The sequence below is a fragment of the Penicillium macrosclerotiorum genome, assembly GCF_028827735.1.
Source record: "Penicillium macrosclerotiorum strain IBT 26536 chromosome Unknown utg000008l_segment0_segment0, whole genome shotgun sequence".
NCBI classification, from domain to species: domain Eukaryota; kingdom Fungi; phylum Ascomycota; class Eurotiomycetes; order Eurotiales; family Aspergillaceae; genus Penicillium; species Penicillium macrosclerotiorum.
Window position 1 is genome coordinate 1300786 of NW_026643087.1, and position 18612 is coordinate 1319397.

Genomic DNA, 18612 nt, shown 5'->3' on the forward strand with positions numbered 1-18612 from the left:
CTGAAAGGTTATATCTTTGGAAAAAGACATTCCGGATTCTGAGCTTCTTACGCCGGTGCTGGGACTCTTTGAGTGGATTATCGCAGAATGTAAAATCTTAAACTATAATCGAATAGCTATTTCCGGTTCCGCGGATCTTCCGATCACAACGAATATAGAAAGCCTGCGGAATTTTGCAGGAACGTGAAAGGATATGGGCATGACTTAGAGGATGACCAAGAACACGAGTTACGAAACTCGTTTATCCTTGCATCAGTATTCATCAAGATACGGAGAAGACCACATCGATATATTCGATGGCGCGAAAATCGGCCCTATCAATTACCCTGTGGGTTGGTTAAATGGGCGCACAGTCGCTCTCGATTGGATGTGCATCTCAACTGGTTCAGTAAGAGCGACAAAATCAACGACAGCTGACCTAATACATTTGCGAATCAAGACGGATCTCAGAGCAATTCATGCCGATGAATACGGAATAGAGCCGACAAACACGATATTTGAGTATAATTATGACGGCTTGACATTTACTCGGGTAGGCCCAACATACCTGCCGAGCAAGTCTACCGCAGGCTATGTGGGCTATCGCTTTGCACTGTTCAACTTCAGAAAGCTGCGACTAGGATGCAAGGTGCGAGTCAATCATTGCTGTATTGGGATCCTTGCGGGTAGGATGCTGTAACATGAGGCTGGTGCAAATCAGGAACCAAGTCGCACTCTCGAACCCAGGCCCAGGGTGTCTTTCCAGAACATCAATTTGATTCGGGATCAGATTGACTCTGTGCTAGATCACGATGTACATATTCTCCTATAATGCGCAGCACAAAGAATTTTCTTTCGAATTACTCAGTTGCCTTCTAGCTTCTTGCGTCTGAGATGTGCTAATATTCTTTCAAACATAAGAGAGAAATCAGGTGTTCCTATAAACCCGGCCTCACTGGCACTCCTGTAGGTCTTCGCAATTTCCAAACAGATCACAATCTTGCAGAGTATATTGATTTCATCGATCATGGTCGATGTGTGTAGACTGGAGCTCAAGATTATAGAAAGAGATAGGCAAAGTCTACATCTCCAAAACTTGAGCTTGGCACTGTTCCTCCGCCGTTTATTACCATCGTATAATGAAATAGATTTAGAAATAGAATCATACTATTTGCCAGTACGGTCTTTTATTTTGAAGTTGTTCGTGATGTGTCCTTCTTATGGGGCTTCGGGCGTTTAGATAAATCTGAATTCCACCACAGGAAGCGCCTACATGCCAATAGCGCCTATATTAATTTTCCATTGAATATAAAGAGGCTGATATGGGTTTGACATTAGTCAGTCGCCTTTCTAGGACAATATTCTTCAATACAAAGTCAATTATGAGCAATTTAAGTATGCCTGGTGCTCCCAAGCAATATATTTCGATTAATGAAGTAGAATATGTACCATTAAGGTCAGCATATATAGCAGCAACTCAAAGATCCTTATCGCAACCCTCTTCAGTCTTTAACAATTTGACCAAGATCCTCACAACTCGCTGAAAGTCAGCATCGTTTGGACTACTGAACTTCACAAGATCAGAATGATTGCGATTCAGGGGATGTATGTTATCGTAGCTTGCACTCCATAGTTTACCGTCTGTAGCTGAGTCCCTATCGACCAATATCTTTTTAGGGGTTGCTGCCATTTTCCATTGCCCATTATCAAGCTGTATAATAGTCAGAAAGGAAAAATTAGTTGCTGCTATAATAGGACATACCTTCAATGGAGAAAACGATGGCTCCATTTCATAAAGATAAATGATTGTTGGCTTTCGTAGGTTTCTTTTTCGGTATTCAGATTTGAAGTCTCGACTCAACTTTTGTAGAGTTGTAGATTGATAGCCAATCGAGTTCAAAAGAGCTTCATTAGGTTGACCTCGAATCATGGCTTCGAGAACTTCAACATTCATGCCATGGTTCGGCACACCAAAGAATAGTGCCCCTTGAACATTATTGATGAAGCTTTCCGGTTCTGGGGCTTTTAACTCCTGTAAGAGAGCCTATACAGCCAATTAGCATTTCCAATATCCTCTTCAGCCAGAGTCAGAGTGATTATACCTCTTTCACGGTCAGTCCACCAAGACTATGAGCGATAAAAAATGAAGGAACAGAGAACGACTTTCCCACACGAGATGACGCAGAGCCCAAGTCACCTAGCAAATCATCTCGTAGAATTCTTCCTAGGTCTTCGAGAGTTTGCGTTGACTCGTTCCCATCAAGCTTTGTCTTGGAGCCATATGTCATCAGCCGGGCCGTCGGAAAGTGTTCGCGAAGTCCATCCAATATCCACATGAAAGACTGGGAAGTGCCTTTGTGCTTGAACGATCCCCATGCATGACCACCGAGACCTGCAACAGCACATATACTAGGTATCATATTCAGCGCTCCCATTACGTCCATACTAATAGTTCATTTTGACTTACTCGACAGTAGGCGGAATATCGTCAGGTGGAGTATAAAGGACACTCAGACCACGAAAATGAGTATCAATAGTAATATGCATTTTATCGTCATCGGAAGTTGGCCCAAATTCCCATTCATCTTGATTCGGAGTCGAAAAGCACGCAGGGCGCGGCCTCCATGCTATGACGGCTACCTTATCACCAGCGGGGCCGGTAGCGAGGGACTTAATCCGACCCGTAATGTTAGGCTCAAGATCGAGCTTTCTTTCCAGAAATTTCAATAAGTCGTTTCCTGTGTACTCAAGGCTTATGCCCCGTACACGATAATCCAAATCCTTTATCTCCGACGAATGGCTAGAACCCCTCCTATCGCGTCCGGGTAAGTCAGTCGAAGCGTGGGAACCATTTTCAACCGGCCTCATCTGAAGGATTGGTCGTGACAGATTTGTTGGCGACATTGAAATCTCGGACCCAGTAGCCAATATATGTGTCGAAGATCTCAATCGAGTAGGAGATGCTGGATGATTATATGGCCCTTGGAGGCCGGAAGAAGGATCGGAAGGACCGGATGAAGCATTCTCGGAGTTTTCTCGTGATATGGATATCTCTCGCGCCGGGGCGAGGACCATTTGAAGTTTTTCAGTAAAGAATTGAGTTAACGTTTCTTGGAAAATAACCGCGTCTAAAATTCTGTCAGACAAGATATGACCTGTTTTAAATGAAAAAAAGAGTCTTACCATCTGATGTTGAGAATTCAAATCTCAAAAATGACATTGAGTTTATAAATTCAGCCTCACTTTCCGGTAGTTCTTCCTCTGCAAGAACATTCATAATTTGAAATCGCAGCTCGTGCTCCTCAAGAACTTCATCATAATCAGGCGGGGCATGGCGGATCAGGTTACTCAATCGTCTTAAAAGACGATTTGGGTTTCGTAATGCTTTTTTCTTCACTTTCGGAGCCCAAAATTCAACCCGAACCTTGTTAGTCGCGTTATTTGCGTGAATTATATTTCCAAACATTCGAAGAGGAACATCTAGGTGAAAATAAGGTCGACTGCGTTGCACTAGAAAGGAAAGCGCTCTATTCCGATCGTCAAAATCACACCAAAGCTTCACAGGCTGAGCAGTTCCTTCGAGACCCCTCTCAGAACTGATCTCTTCCACCTGAAATGTGTGCAACAAGATTTTGCCTCGAAGGGCACACTCAAAAGCAAACGCATCAGATAGAGAATTGAATCGATAAGCTGGTTTGCGCCCTTCGTACCGCCATGTTACCGAGCCATCACTTTGATCAATTATGCACGCCTCAAAAAGTCGAATTTCCGACGTATCAAACCTTTGATGTTTGGTATATGGGTGAATTCGATTAATTGGGGGGACTAAATATTCATCAGTCTTATCCATACATCCGCCAGAGCCGATGGAGACCCACGGTGTTGTACAACCCCCCATTCTTTATCCTCTTTGGTGCTGACTATCCACCTGTCGCTAGAATGCGTAACAATATCCACGGTGTAGAGGCATTCTTCCGTCTCATAAGAATCAAGTTGGCTTGAAAATTCTTAGCTTTCTCCACTCTTCTGCGTTTCTCATCCATGACTTACAGTGTTGCAAGATCAGACTCATCAACGTAGGTGTAGACTCGTCTGCGAAGGTAGGGAATGGGTCTTTGGGTTCTATAAGTTGTTTGTCGTTGTTTTAAAGATTGCTGCGAATAATGGCGTAGGTGCTCTTTGTCGTCCGTCAACTGAAAGTCTCGAGAGAACATCAGCTGGGAACCATGAGCAGGCAGCTCATGATCTCTAAACCGTAAAACAACCAATGTCCACAGTTGTTCTCTTTTTGCACTGCTCAACGGAGGTGCTCTCTTTCTTTTGATGCTTTCCTGAAGTTCAATCAGGTGTCTAAAGACAGGCCAGGTATTTTCATCCACTGGAGTCAGTATAGATGGTAGCGTCTCGTCATACTGAGGTGCAACACCATCGGTTGGGGACTGGGGTGTCTGGTGTAGTTCTGATTCACGTAGGATGGCGAAAAAAAGATGTCTTTCAGAGATATCGGATTAACTTCATTCAGAAGAGGCTTAAAGCACAATTCGAACATGGTGAAATACTCACAGCATGATATCGTCCATTTTAGCATTCATGATATGAAGCTGGAGTTCCACGCGTTTCGCGAGGTGATCCAAATCCAAGTCATTATAGACATAACAGGCGGTTTCATGCAATCGCGTGGTTTGCGGGACGAGATCATCGCAATAATCTGGGTTGTGACGAAGGAAATCATTGCATTCATCCCACGTTTGCTGGAATTCATGGTATAGCTCCAGTGTCGTGTGCTGATGACGTAGAATTCGGCGAAAGCATCGAAATGTCCGGTAGAAGGCATGATAGTACCGACAGACCCCTTCAAGCTTCTCTTGAGGGAGCGTGGCAAGTGGGCCTGCTTCAGCGCAAGCAAGCCAAAGTTGGGACATAGTGGAAATTACGACGATCAGGGATTTGCTGGGGAGAATTCGATATTAATAGCGCCGATCGCGAAATGTTTCGGCCATCCATATTCGCACGTCCCAATCATATTTGGGAACACGACGCGGCTCTAAAGCTCCAGAGCACGTTCCTGATTGAGCGGCATTGAGTGGTCGCGCAAGTAGTCAAACTGTGATGAAAATGCAGCGCTAGTGGTGTTAGGCACGGACATTAATCCAGTCGGCCCAGGAGAGTAAGCCCCGGGTGCCTCGTGGTGCCTCGTATTCATGAGAAAGCATATCTCCAAAATAGTCAACATTTCCACATGGCAATGTCGCCTCCCGCAGCTTTTCTGATATGTTGAAAATCCCATATTCCGCCATCGGCCATGGCAACTGCACGTTCGACCGATCGTGAACCGCAACCATCAACCTGGCAGGCCATAGGCAACTGGCTACCGTTTCCCTTCGGCGAACACCCATGGTGGATTGATGGAACGACACGGGTCCCGGACGAAGAGGATGAGCACCCTCGATTATGGCGCGAAGGGGTGATCAATATCTTCGACCATAATGGCTTTGATTTTCAGGTTTTCATCGTCGCCGCGTCCGGCTTTTTGACGGACTCATATTCACTCTTCGCGACCAATGTGATCCTCCCATTATTGGCATTTTTATATTGGCCCGATCGAACGGATCGCCTGCCTGAGCTATATATTAATGTCGCAACTCTCGCCGGCTCCGCTATCGGGCAGCTGTTGTTTGGTTGGTTGACTGACCGTCTAGGACGACGGAAGCTGTATGGACTAGAGCTGGTACTGGTGATATTTGCAACATTGGGGATGTCGCAAGCTTCGACCGGCCTATATAACAATATGAGCATCCTTAGTTGGATCGTCTTCTATCGCTTCTTTCTCGGGATGGGAATCGGCGCCGAGTACCCCCTCAGTGCTGTAATCACGGCGGAATTTTCCAGTACTGACTATCGTGCCAGAATGATGGCAGCTGTCTTTTTGATGCAACCTTTGGGACAGATATTGGCTGCTGCCATTGGCTGGGGAGTCTTGGCAGGGCTCATGAAGTCTCGAGGCATACAGGATCTACCTGATCATGGATCAAGCTTTGACCAGCTACCTTTAGACCAGCAACATTTGATCTTGGCAACCCTGGACAGTGTGTGGCGATGGGTCATTGGCGTGGGCTGTATTCCTGCCCTTCTTGCCATCCTATGGCGGTTTTCGATTCCCGAATCTCCCCGGTATACAATGGATGTCGCCCACGATCCTAGACAAGCATTCGCTGCCACTAAACGACAATTTCAGTCCACTGTGCGCTTGTTAGATTCCGGTAATGCTGATAGGATCCCAAGACCAAATCCACCAAGAGAGACAAGATCTCCCTCAATCGTCCCAACGCCCGATCCAGAACAGACAGCCGCTTCCGGATTCTGGACCTTCTTATTTGAGGAAGGAAACATCAAGTATCTTGCAGGCACTTCTATATGCTGGTTCCTCCTTGATTTCTGTTTTTATGCATTGGGGATCAACTCCCCACGGCCTCTTGCTGCTCTTTGGGCTTCTTCCATACCTAACATTACAACAACAACTGTATTACCAGCCGCTACCACCACAATGACGATCCCCGTTACGGAGCAGGTAACAGTGAATGGGCTCTTATACAATGTCACAACTTCGGTTATCGCAAATATTCCACCACCAACCACCACTCTAACTAGCATTATGGCTGCAACAGATCTTAACTTAAGGGTGCCTGATTACCAAAATATCTGGTATCCTTCATATAACATGTTCGATGGGTTATCTCATAACGCAAAGCTCTATATTTGCACAATTTCAATTACGTCCTTGGTTGGCGGCGGCTTACTGATCTGTATCATTGATTACATACCACGAAAACGATGGTTGGTCTGGTCTTTCCTCTTGCTAAGTGTCTGGTTTGCCATTCTGGGAGGCGTTCTCGAGGCCACTGAATTTGGAAAGGGCCATATAGCAAATGTGGTTCTGTATGCATTCTGCCAGCTGTGGTTCAACCTCGGTAAGTTTCTCGTTCATCCAGAAGTTGGAGACGATGAGTGGCACTAATAGTTTGAGACTTGCAGGCCCTAATACATTGACATACATCGTATGTGTTTCAAGCTATACTAAGCCATGTTTGGATCTAATACTAAGAAATCGAAACCTCAGATTCCCGCAGAGATCTTTCCCACCAGGTTCCGAGCTACCTGCCATGGTATCTCGGCAGCCTGTGGAAAGCTTGGCGCGATTATTATTCTCATTTTGACCGAAAAGACCATCCTCAGCAACGATCCAGGAACTCTAGACAAACTCCTCGGGGCATTTTCTGTACCCTTAGCATTTGGTGCTTTCTTTGCTTGGGTATGGATTCCGGATTTACAGACAGGACCTAAGGGCCCCGCGAGAGCATTGCGTTTCCCACGACTCCCGAACAAAAGCCTCGAGCAGCTTTCGAGGGGATGGGCATATTCAAATGGAACGGATACTACCGAGGATCTGAGAACTCACCTGCCGAAAGGTGAGAACCAAAGGTTAGGGATTACCAACAAAGTTCTTGACTTATGGAATCTTGTTCGATATGGCGGGGAGAGAAGGGTACTGGGCGGCGATGCACTTCCTGGAAGGTTGAGAACCGCCAATGACTCGATGCAAGAAGAAAGAGTTAATTGCTAGGCTCCGAGGGACAATTTTCTCTGCGGGATGGGCTGTACCATATTTGTAATTAATTGCTAGTTGTAACGTAAGTTGGCTTTCATCTACCTGTAGAAGCTTCTCTCGGATCAATCGGCCATCAAACGGTCAGACGTTGCTCGTTACTTTTCTTCAATCTTGTTTCCCTAACGATATGCAAGTTCCTCTTTGCCCGAAACACATGGTATACGGTCAAAAAGCCCCAGATGGCGCCAACCAGAATAACGCTTGCCACCGCGCCTATCAAGCTTGCAGCAGTGAAAACTACTGAGGCACCCTGAAAACCCTCATCGTTTTGTAAGGAACTTGTACCCAGACCAACCTGCATAGATCCAGCTACAATAGTCACAAACCCGAATACCGAGAATAGCCATGCGAAATTCCGCTCTATAAAAGCCTTGGACCATAGTGATTCTGACATATAGCCGTGTATAAAGTTCTTGACTGAAAATACGCTCGGTGTGAGCCGGTATATAAGATCCAAACGTGATAGTCGCAGCTCCCCAAAATGATAGCGTTGTGAGACTAGGTGGAGGGTCTCGCAATCAATGCTCGTGAGCAGATCGGTCATGAAGGGTACCCATTTTTTCCACGTTATAGATGATGGAAGAAGATGAGCATCCTGAGCGATGAAAAGATCTGACTTGGTGCAAATAAGCCAGCAGTACGACAATAGCATTCCACAGGCACATTGATAAATTGATCGGTCCCGAGTCAAGAGATTACTCTCTTTTGTCCAAAAGTCATGGGAGAGAAGATACTCTGGAAGCGGCTTGATGAAAATGCGGGAAGTGTTCCATACAAGATGCTCATTGGGATTTTCTGTTATTATGACATTTCTTCCCAGCAGGACTTGTCTGTGGAGTGGTCGGGCGGCTTTAGGGAGGCCGGCTAACCAAAGATGGGGATAAATCTTATCAATAATAGGGGTTCGCAGATCTCGCTCTAGTATATCAAGAACAGGACGCTGCCTATTGAATCCAACACTAGGGTGATAGGGTGAAAAGACTGGTGTAGAGGTCTCCAGTTGATGTTCTCTGTCGAAGGGTGGAAGGAGGAGAATCTGAAAAATCAGTCAGCGGTCTATTGCTCTGTCGGCAGAGAAAAAAGACAAACCGAATTCTTCTGCAAGGGCATGTTTTCCATTGCGAATACCATCTTCAGATAATTATCGCTTCAACTATGGTGGAAACTATGGTGGAGCCGGTCACTACACCCTGTTGATAATCTCCGGCGGGGTAAATTCTGGGCAGCAATCACTGGCAGCTTCGATGGCGTTTACAAAAATGTAAAGAGCCCCCTGTTTATGCGAAAATCATGAGTCCCGTGTTGTGCCCTTGACTGAAGCTAAAGTCAGATGTAATCCTGAGAGGGAAATTTAGCCAGGGTTCAGTAGAAGAAGCGACAGAACTACTTTGCACCGTGGCGACCGTCTTCTGCCGTGCGTGGAAACAAACCAAGACTGCGCCACAACGGCCATACGAGAAAAGCAAGTCACGCTTTCAACTACTTCACCCAGTCGGTTAAATAGTTAGCCAACTAATGCACTAACTAACTTAACTTGCTTAGGGTCACAAGGCCCCGAATGACCACGTTCCCCTACTCAACGATCGCTTTGACAAGGCATAGGCTTTCTCTCATGCATAGTCGCGTAGGTTCATACCATGAAGATATGTTCGGTTTGAATCTTTTGTTATTCAGTGACACAGGAGAATTCAATTTTGAAAAACAGTGACTATTGTTTTATAAAGGCGAAGATGTCGCTAGACCCTTGTCGCTAGACCCTTGTCGCTAGACCCTTGTCGCTAGACCCTTGTCGCTAGACCCTTGTCGCTAGACCCTTGTCGCTAGACCCTTGTCGCTAGACCCTTGTCGCTAGACCCTTGTCGCTAGACCCTTGTCGCTAGACCCTTGTTTCGATGGGACTTTCTCCCCTAGCTGACAACATCGCTTCTGCAACAATATCCCTTTCTTCTTGTCCGCTAGCATCTCCAAACACTTCATCCAGTTCTTCAAGGGTTTTCCCACCGGTCTCAGGAACCAAAACGAAAGCCCAGACTCCAGCTAGGAAGCACATAACTGCGAAAAACACATAGGTACCATATCTAATATTAGTCATCATACTAGGGACCGAAATTCCAATAATGAAATCACAGAGCCAGATCACACAAGTTGACAGTGCGACACCTTTTGATCGAGTGGTGGTAGAGTAAACTTCAGATGGCAGCGCCCATCCAAGAGGGGAGTAAGAGACGCCGTAAGTTAGAATGAACAAGAATGCCGTGGCGACACAAGCCCAGCCAGCGTTTTGATGATCTGCCCAGTTCTTCGAGTAGATACCCGAGAGAGCTGCAATGATGGCATACAATACAGCTGTTCCAAATCCACCAAATATAGCCAGTGGTCGACGGCCGACCTTTTCAATGATAAGGAAGCAAATTATTGCGGCGACCATTTGAAGAACATCCAGCACACCGGACAATACCAAAGACTGCTCCGGACTTTGTCCCAACTATGAAATATTTTGAGTAAAGGGGTCGAGATTGGAAATATACACTTGGAAGGTACTTACTGAAGTGAACAATGTTGGAGCGTAATATATGAAAGCATTGATTCCGGAGAATTGTTGGAAGAAAGCCACCCCGACCCCAACGACGGTTCGTCTCCAAAGTTTACGCTGAAAGAGATCCAGCCATAGTAGCAATTCAAGTTTCAAGCCACTAGCACCAGGATGACTCTTCTCTTGGGCAAGCTTCTGGAAATTTATTTCGGCGATGATACCATGGAATTCTGTTTGTACTCTGTCGTCGGTACTCGGTAGTCCTCGGAGTCGTACTAGGCTTTGGAGACAGTCTTCTTGCCGATTGACCAGTGCTAACCAGCGAGGCGAATAAGGAAAAAGTGAATACCAGCCCCCAGAAGAGTTGCGGAAACCATTTGCAAACCAAATGGCAGGCGAAATGAGACTTCCGTAGCAAGGTATCGAGTTCCAAAGGTGATCCAGTATGCGATGACAACGCCCGAGGTGATGGAAATGGATTCAAGCACTAAAAGTGTGCCGCGAATATTTGGTGGTGATATTTCGGAAATATAAAGCGGTGCACCCTAGGAATTTGGAAGTCGTGTGTCAGCGAGCCATCCCATATTGACTATTCGCTTCGTGAAGAAGGGGCAAATCTCACCATTGCTAGCGTTCCAACACCAATGCCACCAATGAATCGTCCAGCTACGAGGGCTCCATAATTAGGAGCAGCAGTCTGGATAATGGCTCCAATGTCGAAAATCACGACCACTACCGTGAGGGCCCATTTTCGGGAGTACCGATCTGCCATATACGGCATGAAGATGCAGCCGACAAAGGCTCCCAGAAGCAACATTGCCGTCATTAGCTCCTTTCCGAAATCAGTCTTAGCAAAAGGATATTTGCTATGGAATTGGTCCATCACGTTAATTATGGAGACCACACCCATGTCGTAGCCCATCGAGAACCCACCCAAGGAGGCGAGGACAGCTGCCCCCGAGACGTATGGAGAGGTTATTAGGCTACGGAGCCCACCAGAGCCATACGAGACGGGTTGTAGCAACCCCGGCTCTGCGATAACTGTCTCATCGTGCTCTGTGCTGGGTTTGGCTAGATGTTGGCCTCTAGAAGATAGTTTATCGGTGGATTCGTCGCTCGCCATGGCGATTAATAGATGTACAACGGTTGAGTATCATAAGTTTGAAAACAAGCACCAGATCAGATGGTGCTAGGTAAGCCAGCTATCGCATTTTTATACTCCAACGCGGCTGATCCACGAGCCATCGTCATCTACAACAGCCAACCCCCATACTTCACGCTCATTTGCGGGGTAGTCTGGAGAAGCTGGGTTTGAGTGACCCACACAGCGGTTTTGAAGGGTTGTTCGCCGCACATTACCTTCCTGGGACTTGTCGCTGGGCGTCTTGCCATCGGGGAAGTTGCCCCGGGTCGGGCCGATGATAAGATGACGACCAGATGAAGACAAGATGAAACTCTCGAAGCGCCCAACCCAGCACGCGCGTTCCTTTGTTGGGAATCTACTCCGGGCTAATCGCTCACCCGGCATGAGACTTTTGCACCATCCTTCCATCTCCCCAATACGATGAGCAAAAAAAGCACAGGGGTTGTGTTATCCTCGTCGCACCGCTATCTTGTTGCACCGCGATCGGCAAGTCGGTCAAGAATCATCCCATGAGCTCTGCCGCTGGTCAAATAGAAACTTTACAGAGGGAACTCCGAGACTACAACTTAGCATCTCAAATTGAATGGTCAAGGTCGGCAATGGTTGATGGCAGGAAAAGGGACTTATATCTCGGCAGACGAAATGGCGGGACTCGTAGAAGCAGCCGAGGCAGTTGTCACATGACAGCGCCGAGCTCCGAGAGATCACCGATGTCCACCACGTTATGGAAACTCCGATCGTCGATTGCCAGATGCAATCTGGATGTTGTTCCCTGCAGGAGGATTAGATCCAGACAAACTTGCCATGGCAGGTATGGATTCGACAATCGAGCACTTCCGCGGCCACCCGTGGGCTAACTCGCTCATCTGCTCCGCCGACTATACCCCAGTGCCGACGGATTCGAGACGACCGAAACCTACCACCGGTGAGGATGGCTACTTCTCCGGCACATTGGCAACCTCATCCACAATCCCACACGTCCTGACTCTTCAACGACGCGAACTGGGAACCCCACAATCAAGTCCTCCGACGTGGCTTCCCGCGACCAAGGAAGATGCCGCGGCCGCCGCAACGCCGACTCCCGGTGCGAACCCAGCTGATATCATTATGATATATGACCTTGGAGGCTCGGGAATCGCCGGTCACCCATCGACAGTGCATGGTGGAATTGTTGCGACTATGATCGACGAGGCTATGTCCCTCGCTGTGGCCGCGCATGCCTCTGCGCCATCCTCCCCACCTTCGACCGACTCCACAGACAAGAATCCCCGAGGCAAGACATTTACGGTACAGTTAGATGTACGATACAAGAAGCCGGTCACCACCCCGGCCTTACTGGTTGTTCGCGCTCGGGTTGTTGCACGCTCAGGCAGGAAGTTCTGGGTACGCGCGCAGGCGCTACAAGAAGATGAGACCGAGGCAGGTGGCCATCTCGAGTGGGCAAAAAGGAAACACGTCAAGTCCGATGCGATGGCGTTTTGGATTGTGACGCCGATAGACAAGTCGAAGTTGTGAAGACAGGGTGATGCGGAGAACAGCACCCCTACGTACCAGATATTTCCTGACGATTTTTGTATAGATCTGCAGGCCGTCAAACCTTGCTGCCTGGATATCTGGCGATTTGACCATGTGCGTTTTTGACACGTCTTCTCGTTGAATAATTATAGATCTCTATTCTCCTGCGCTAGAAGCGCACCGCTATGTATTGCTAACTGGCATCATTTGCTTGATTGATCTAGCGCTCTCTCTGTACGGCTTTCTGGCTTTTGCGAGCGCTTATATAGTAGAGCTTTGATAGATAATACTTGCTTGCTAAGCTGCTTAATTCTATATAGCATTGTAGGCACGATAGTGTTAGACCCACTTCTAGACCTGCTTGCTGGTGGTGTTTGTGTTCGAAGCGATATATGAAGTTTTGATAGGCCTTGCTCGGCATCGAGCGGAACCAGGCCTACACTAGCAGAGCTTGATTGAATCGTGCTCGATAGGAAGGCTTAAGTATCTGTGCCACATCGTAGGAAATATAACAGGTGGTCTTTGACTGCTTTTCTGGAACCCCTCAAATAAGTCCTTAGAAGAGATTAATAGATTGTCCCTTGGCTTACTTTCGATCTTTTTTTTATCTCTTTTTGTGTTAATCATTCTTTTTCCAAAGCTTTTTTTTATCCTGCTACACAATTTGCGTTGGATAATAGTTGAGACAAGACCTATGCTATAGCGGCTTAGTATCAGAGGCCGATTTTAGCAATCTGAGTAACTCCAATGTGACATGGTATAAAATATAGTTTGCAGCCGTATCCCATAAAAAGAACTTCTTCGGTTTAGCAAACACCGATCTATATATTTATGAAAAAATAATGTAGAGAAAAATCTACAACTTCTGGAACTTCCTTGTTCCTACATTCCGACTAGCGCTGACAACAAGCCCGACTTGTGTAGCCACTGCCACAACCTCACCATTCTCATCTAAAATCGTGACATCCAGATCCGTACGTCCGTCGCGCACAACCTTGGTCACAATCCGACTATATAGCCATTCAACACCCTCCGCTGGCAGATGTTTCTTCATATCAATGTTCAAAGTGACAGTAGGGTACCAGAACTTAGCCGTTGTCTTGGGCACAGGTCCGCCCTTCTCCTTGGCGACCGCCGTGGTTGACATTGTGTCGAATCCCTCCAACGCCATGGGGAACATATCGGCCAGATATACCACAGCTGCGTCAGTCCACCGACCTTTCAAATCCCCGTGAGGCCGGAAACGCGCCCACTGGTCTATCACCAGACTCTCCGTGCGCTTCTGCTGCTCCTGACTCTTCCCAGGGCCGTAGAGTTCTACCTGCGCAGTTGCGCGCCGAAATTCGAGATATGGCGGGTCGATCTTTTCCCAGGTGCCATCGGAGCCGGTGCGCGCGAGCGCGGGGAGGTCAACCTTTCCGCCTGGTAGCGAGCCAGGCGGCGGCGCGGGGAGAGGCTTCCACCCTGTCGGGGCGCTGATGCCTACTTCGGCGGTGGGCGGGCTGACGGTAATGTACCCAGCGACTTTCACCTCTAGTTCATCCTTCTTCTTTTCAGATTCCTGGAGAAGTTTGATGTGAATTATGCTGGTGCGTGCGCCTAACTTAATATCCTCAACTTCAAAGGTGACGGGGCCGGCGGCCGTGCGCCGGAGGAAAGCCAACTGAAGGGATATTGGGGATGCTGGGGCATCATATTGCTTTGGATGCGCATGAGCGAAGTGTGTTATAGCCAGGCGGTAAATGACCGCTGTTGTATAGCCACCATGGGGTACTAAATGTACACAATAGCAGGGTCAGCGTTTTTTGGTTACTGCAGGAGAACAGTCCACCGTATTTGGAGACGTACCAGTTCCAATGCACCATTCCGGTCGCAGATGCGCGCTATACTTGCCCCCGCCTTGCGGGGTGACGCGAATGGCATCCTCGAAGAATTGATTAATGACAGGCATCTTGAACCAGGAAAATGAGTGAAAGAAGGTTGAAAACGAAGAGACAATTGTTTGATATCGTAAACATGCTTCTCCGCCCGCATGACGGCAGTCCGGTAAGCCTCGGTGGACCTCGGCTCGGTGATTTCCCCAGAGACCAGTTAGGTAGCCGAATGGCTGAGTCAGCATTTATCCGGAGCTGAGGCTTATCAAAGTTATCGGCAACACAGGTTATTGTGGGGAAGTTCTAATGGAGGTGAAGAATGTGGAAGGAGTTGCAAGAGTAGTGTTGGTCCATTGTACTTGTAAATTGCCATCTATGATAATCCCGAAACAAAAAGCCCAAATGAAAAGATATTATACCATTCAAAACGCCCAGCCTTTCTTAATACTTCATAGACTCGTTTTAACGTGCTATTATGCTTCGCCAATGTAGTGGTGGGTTAATTGTTTTCCTAGTTTCAGTTGACGTTTACCGAACTGGGATTGAGTTGGTCTCTGGTCGAGCTACGAGCTGCTGCAAGCATGAGAGAACACCTAAAGCGATTTGTCAGTAAATCAAAGTCAGAAGACATCGCGATGGGACAGGAACTCACCAGTCACTCCTTGCGTTATTGTCGCATTGGCCTCAGTGCTGCGCGACCCCAAAGTGACAGTCATCGCGTATTCAACAGCCTTGGCTTTCTGCAGCTTGTTTGCCCACCGGAAAACAGGCTCATCTTCGCGATTATCGCCAACAACCAGCAGAAAATCTGGCTTCGCTACCTGGCTTTTGGCCTCAGATTCTTCTAGACACCATCGCCAAACTAACGCAGCGGCCGACGCCTTATTCGTATCGGCAGGTTCTACAACAAGCGCGCCTTCAACGGGGACGGCATGCACACCGTGGGTCTTGCAAGCATCATTGATGTGATCAGCACATTCAGCGGCAAGCCGACCTGCGCCGTTGCGGTCATCCGCCGATCCGTAGTGAAAAACAAGAGAACAGTGGCGTTCTTCAATCCAGCTCCCTTCACTGCGATCCTTAAAGTAAGCTAGAATTTGGGAAACTGATTGTTTCCAATTCTGAATGTGCGCCCTGTCCGCAAGATGGGTCCATTCATCGGAATGGGGTTCACGGACAAAGCACCCATTCTCAGCAATGAGACCTAGGTTGTTCACTTGGCGAAATAGCTGTTCCATCTCGTCGGGCATGCGCGAACTCATAACATAAACCACATTCTCTGGATCATCCGTCAGTTCGGTCAGGGTGGTGATGGCGCGCTGAGGCGTGGTGAGAATGATGTTGCTTGGAGATCCCCAAGATGCCAGGGTACCCTCATAGTCGACAATCATAAGCCGGCGCTTTGCCTGCTGGTATTGCTCCACCAGACGAGAAACCGACAATCGCGGGACGGCCATGATCTCCCTCGAAGACTGCTCATTCCAAACTCGTTTCAAAGTCTCGTTGAATGACTTCACCCAATTTGCAGTCGAGTTTTGTAGCACCGCCCGGTGCATCTCTTCCCAAACCTGTTTTTTCTTGTTCTCATCCCGAGTCAGGGCAGTGTGAATTGCTTCGGCACACTGTCTATAATCCCAGGGGTTTACTAGGAGCGCATGGTTGCCAAAGACAGACGCACTGCCAGTGAATTCACTCAGGATCAAAGATCCGTACTTCTTATCTCCGTAGCTGCCATCTTGACAGTAGACAAACTCGTGGCTGGTCAGATTCATACCTTCACGCAGGCTGGTAATCATGAGAGCGTCAGCCACTGTAATGAGAGCCAGATACTGGGGGAAAGCTAGGTCCTGTTTCAGGAACACTAGTGGCTGGTGAGCCAATGTTGAATGAGTAGAGTTGATGCGCATGGCGATGTCAGAGATGGTTGCTTCCAGCTCGGGTTGCTCAGTAGTGCTGGTCGCAACTTGAATCAATACCACCTCGTTTGCCCACTCCGGGTATGTGTTGAGAAACAGCTCATAGCTAAGAAGTTTCTGGCGAATTCCACGGACAGAATCAATCTTGTCGCGGGAGACGATGAGCCGTTTCCCCTGATATCGCTCGGAGATTGTGTCGACCCATTGTTCTACATCTCCGGCATGACGGCGCTTGTCCCAAGACAACGGGTCAATGCCAATTGGGAACGTGCCTACATTAATGAATCGGTCTTCCATCTGAATGCCCTCAGTGGTAGCCTCGACACAAAGAATGCGACTGCATGTTTGCAAAAAGTGCCGACAGTATTCCGCGGTCTGGAATCCTATCAGATTGGCCCCAAGGATACCCTCCAGAAGTTCTTTGCGCGGCGCCAAGCATTTGAATACCTCCGAGGAAGGGAAAGCGATGTGTAGAAAGAAGCCGATCTGGGCGTCCGGTAGCATTTTTCGAAGCATCGCAGGGACCAGAAGCAAATGGTAATCTTGGACCCAGATTGAGTCCCCTCGCCTCCAGTTCTTGGCGATACTCTCAGCAAATGCCTGGTTGAGTTTCACGTAATAGATCCACGAGTGATCTTCATAGGCTTTGCTCTTCGGATTATCCGGGATCTGGTAGTGGAAGACCGGCCACAGGATGGTCTTACAAAAGTGGGTATAGTGGCCATCAAAGTCGCCGTCGGTGACAAACACTGTCAATGAGTTGAAACTATCCTCCAATGTCCTTGCAATTTCATCCCGTGTCTGCGTGTTCAGTGCATCGGTTGGCATCCCTAAAGTGCCAACCCACATCATATCCTCCAAGTATCCGGAATCGCTGGCAGATCGAACCGCGTTCCGCAAGCCCCCGTTGCCCTGCTCTGCCATTTCTAATGTCCATTCGGCCCGCGAGAACGAAATTTTGCGATTTGGGGGGACGGATTTTTCGACTCCAAGATGGTGGCTTCTAACAGGCTCTGGCTCGGGAACTGCTAGTGACACCTGCTCCTTGGGGGGTGTAATGGGGTCCTCATGTTTAAGAATGGACGGAGATGGAGATAATAGGGTTTGCGGCTTCGGTTGATTCAGCGAAGTGGTTGCGCCCCATGCCGGAGACACGGCTTCGCTCTCGGTGAGGAATCGATTTTCCAATGGCGCCAATGTTGGAAACGGGTATGCCGATGGCTCCTTCTTAGGCTTGCTCACGCTCGAGGTGAAAATGCGCTCATGGTCTGTCGTTGCACCTGGGGTGAGACCCTGTTCAGGTTTGGGATCTTTTCTTTCGAACAGACTGGCCGTGGTGTTCGAAAGTGGAGGGACCGAATCAGCCACCGGATTCGCAGGCCGAGGGACGAGTTGTGGGGTTCGACTGCGCGAGTTGTCGACGTGGAAGTTGGCCGTGTAAGGCAGAAAGCTAGGCCACAGTTAAATCTCCATGCCGAACCTAGTACTGATCGAAGCTTTCATCAGGACCTACAGCGACGCAATGAACACCGTCATGGTGAAAGCAGCCTCGAAAGAGGGACAGAAATTGCGATATCGAGTGCGACGGCAATCTCTCGGAGAGGCAATCAGCAGCCACGGGCGGGCAACGAGTGACTGGCCAAACCGGGGACAGGGAGATCTGCTCGTCGAGGGTCGAGCTGGAAAGGATGATCAGACGAAGATCTATTTTCTCATGGCTACGTCATGTGAAGGCAGATCAGGTGCCGGTGAGGGATGCAGCCAGTTCGCAAGACGCCTGGTCGAGAATGAAGACGTAGAATCACAAAGTGGCCGGGAGGAAAAGAGCCTGACCGACCGGATTTTTGCCGTCGCTCACTTTGTCTTGTCGCGGACTGAATGGCGTCGAGACCCCAGAGCTTCCAAGGATTCCAGTCTTTCAATCGCAGCCTGTCCGGAGTCTGACCGCGCCGTACGTGATCCCGCCACTTCCCGCGTGGGCCGAG

The 18612-nt window shown here is 48.3% G+C and overlaps 7 protein-coding genes across 7 annotated transcripts; 2 read left to right on the forward strand and 5 right to left on the reverse strand.

Annotated features, from left to right (window-relative positions):
- Positions 1-1456: 1456 nt before the first annotated feature.
- On the reverse strand, positions 1457-4901 carry N7462_008673 (uncharacterized protein; the record flags this gene model as incomplete). Its single annotated transcript, XM_057080388.1, has 8 exons — positions 1457-1690; positions 1742-2023; positions 2082-2388; positions 2447-3107; positions 3163-3804; positions 3858-3976; positions 4030-4101; positions 4543-4901. 8 exons carry the CDS (start codon positions 4899-4901, stop codon positions 1457-1459), a joined length of 2676 nt encoding a protein of 891 aa, XP_056930716.1.
- A 380-nt stretch (positions 4902-5281) lies between these two features.
- Positions 5282-6994, forward strand: N7462_008674 (major facilitator superfamily domain-containing protein; the record flags this gene model as incomplete). The annotated part of the gene is made up of 1 exon (XM_057080389.1): positions 5282-6994. The coding sequence occupies one exon, from the start codon at positions 5282-5284 to the stop codon at positions 6992-6994; it is 1713 nt and encodes a 570-aa protein (XP_056930717.1).
- A 2527-nt stretch (positions 6995-9521) lies between these two features.
- On the reverse strand, positions 9522-11301 carry N7462_008675 (uncharacterized protein; the record flags this gene model as incomplete). Its single annotated transcript, XM_057080390.1, has 4 exons — positions 9522-10130; positions 10191-10453; positions 10498-10723; positions 10801-11301. 4 exons carry the CDS (start codon positions 11299-11301, stop codon positions 9522-9524), a joined length of 1599 nt encoding a protein of 532 aa, XP_056930718.1.
- A 90-nt stretch (positions 11302-11391) lies between these two features.
- Positions 11392-11706, reverse strand: N7462_008676 (uncharacterized protein; the record flags this gene model as incomplete). The annotated part of the gene is made up of 1 exon (XM_057080391.1): positions 11392-11706. The coding sequence occupies one exon, from the start codon at positions 11704-11706 to the stop codon at positions 11392-11394; it is 315 nt and encodes a 104-aa protein (XP_056930719.1).
- Positions 11707-12126: 420 nt separating this feature from the next.
- On the forward strand, positions 12127-12837 carry N7462_008677 (PaaI family thioesterase; the record flags this gene model as incomplete). The annotated part of the gene is made up of 1 exon (XM_057080392.1): positions 12127-12837. The coding sequence occupies one exon, from the start codon at positions 12127-12129 to the stop codon at positions 12835-12837; it is 711 nt and encodes a 236-aa protein (XP_056930720.1).
- An 856-nt stretch (positions 12838-13693) lies between these two features.
- N7462_008678 (thioesterase family protein) lies at positions 13694-14788 on the reverse strand (the record flags this gene model as incomplete). Its single annotated transcript, XM_057080393.1, has 2 exons — positions 13694-14610; positions 14686-14788. 2 exons carry the CDS (start codon positions 14786-14788, stop codon positions 13694-13696), a joined length of 1020 nt encoding a protein of 339 aa, XP_056930721.1.
- Positions 14789-15239: 451 nt separating this feature from the next.
- On the reverse strand, positions 15240-18163 carry N7462_008679 (putative alpha,alpha-trehalose phosphate synthase subunit TPS3; the record flags this gene model as incomplete). Its single annotated transcript, XM_057080394.1, has 3 exons — positions 15240-15304; positions 15364-18077; positions 18141-18163. 3 exons carry the CDS (start codon positions 18161-18163, stop codon positions 15240-15242), a joined length of 2802 nt encoding a protein of 933 aa, XP_056930722.1.
- Between the last annotated feature and the right edge of the window lie 449 nt (positions 18164-18612).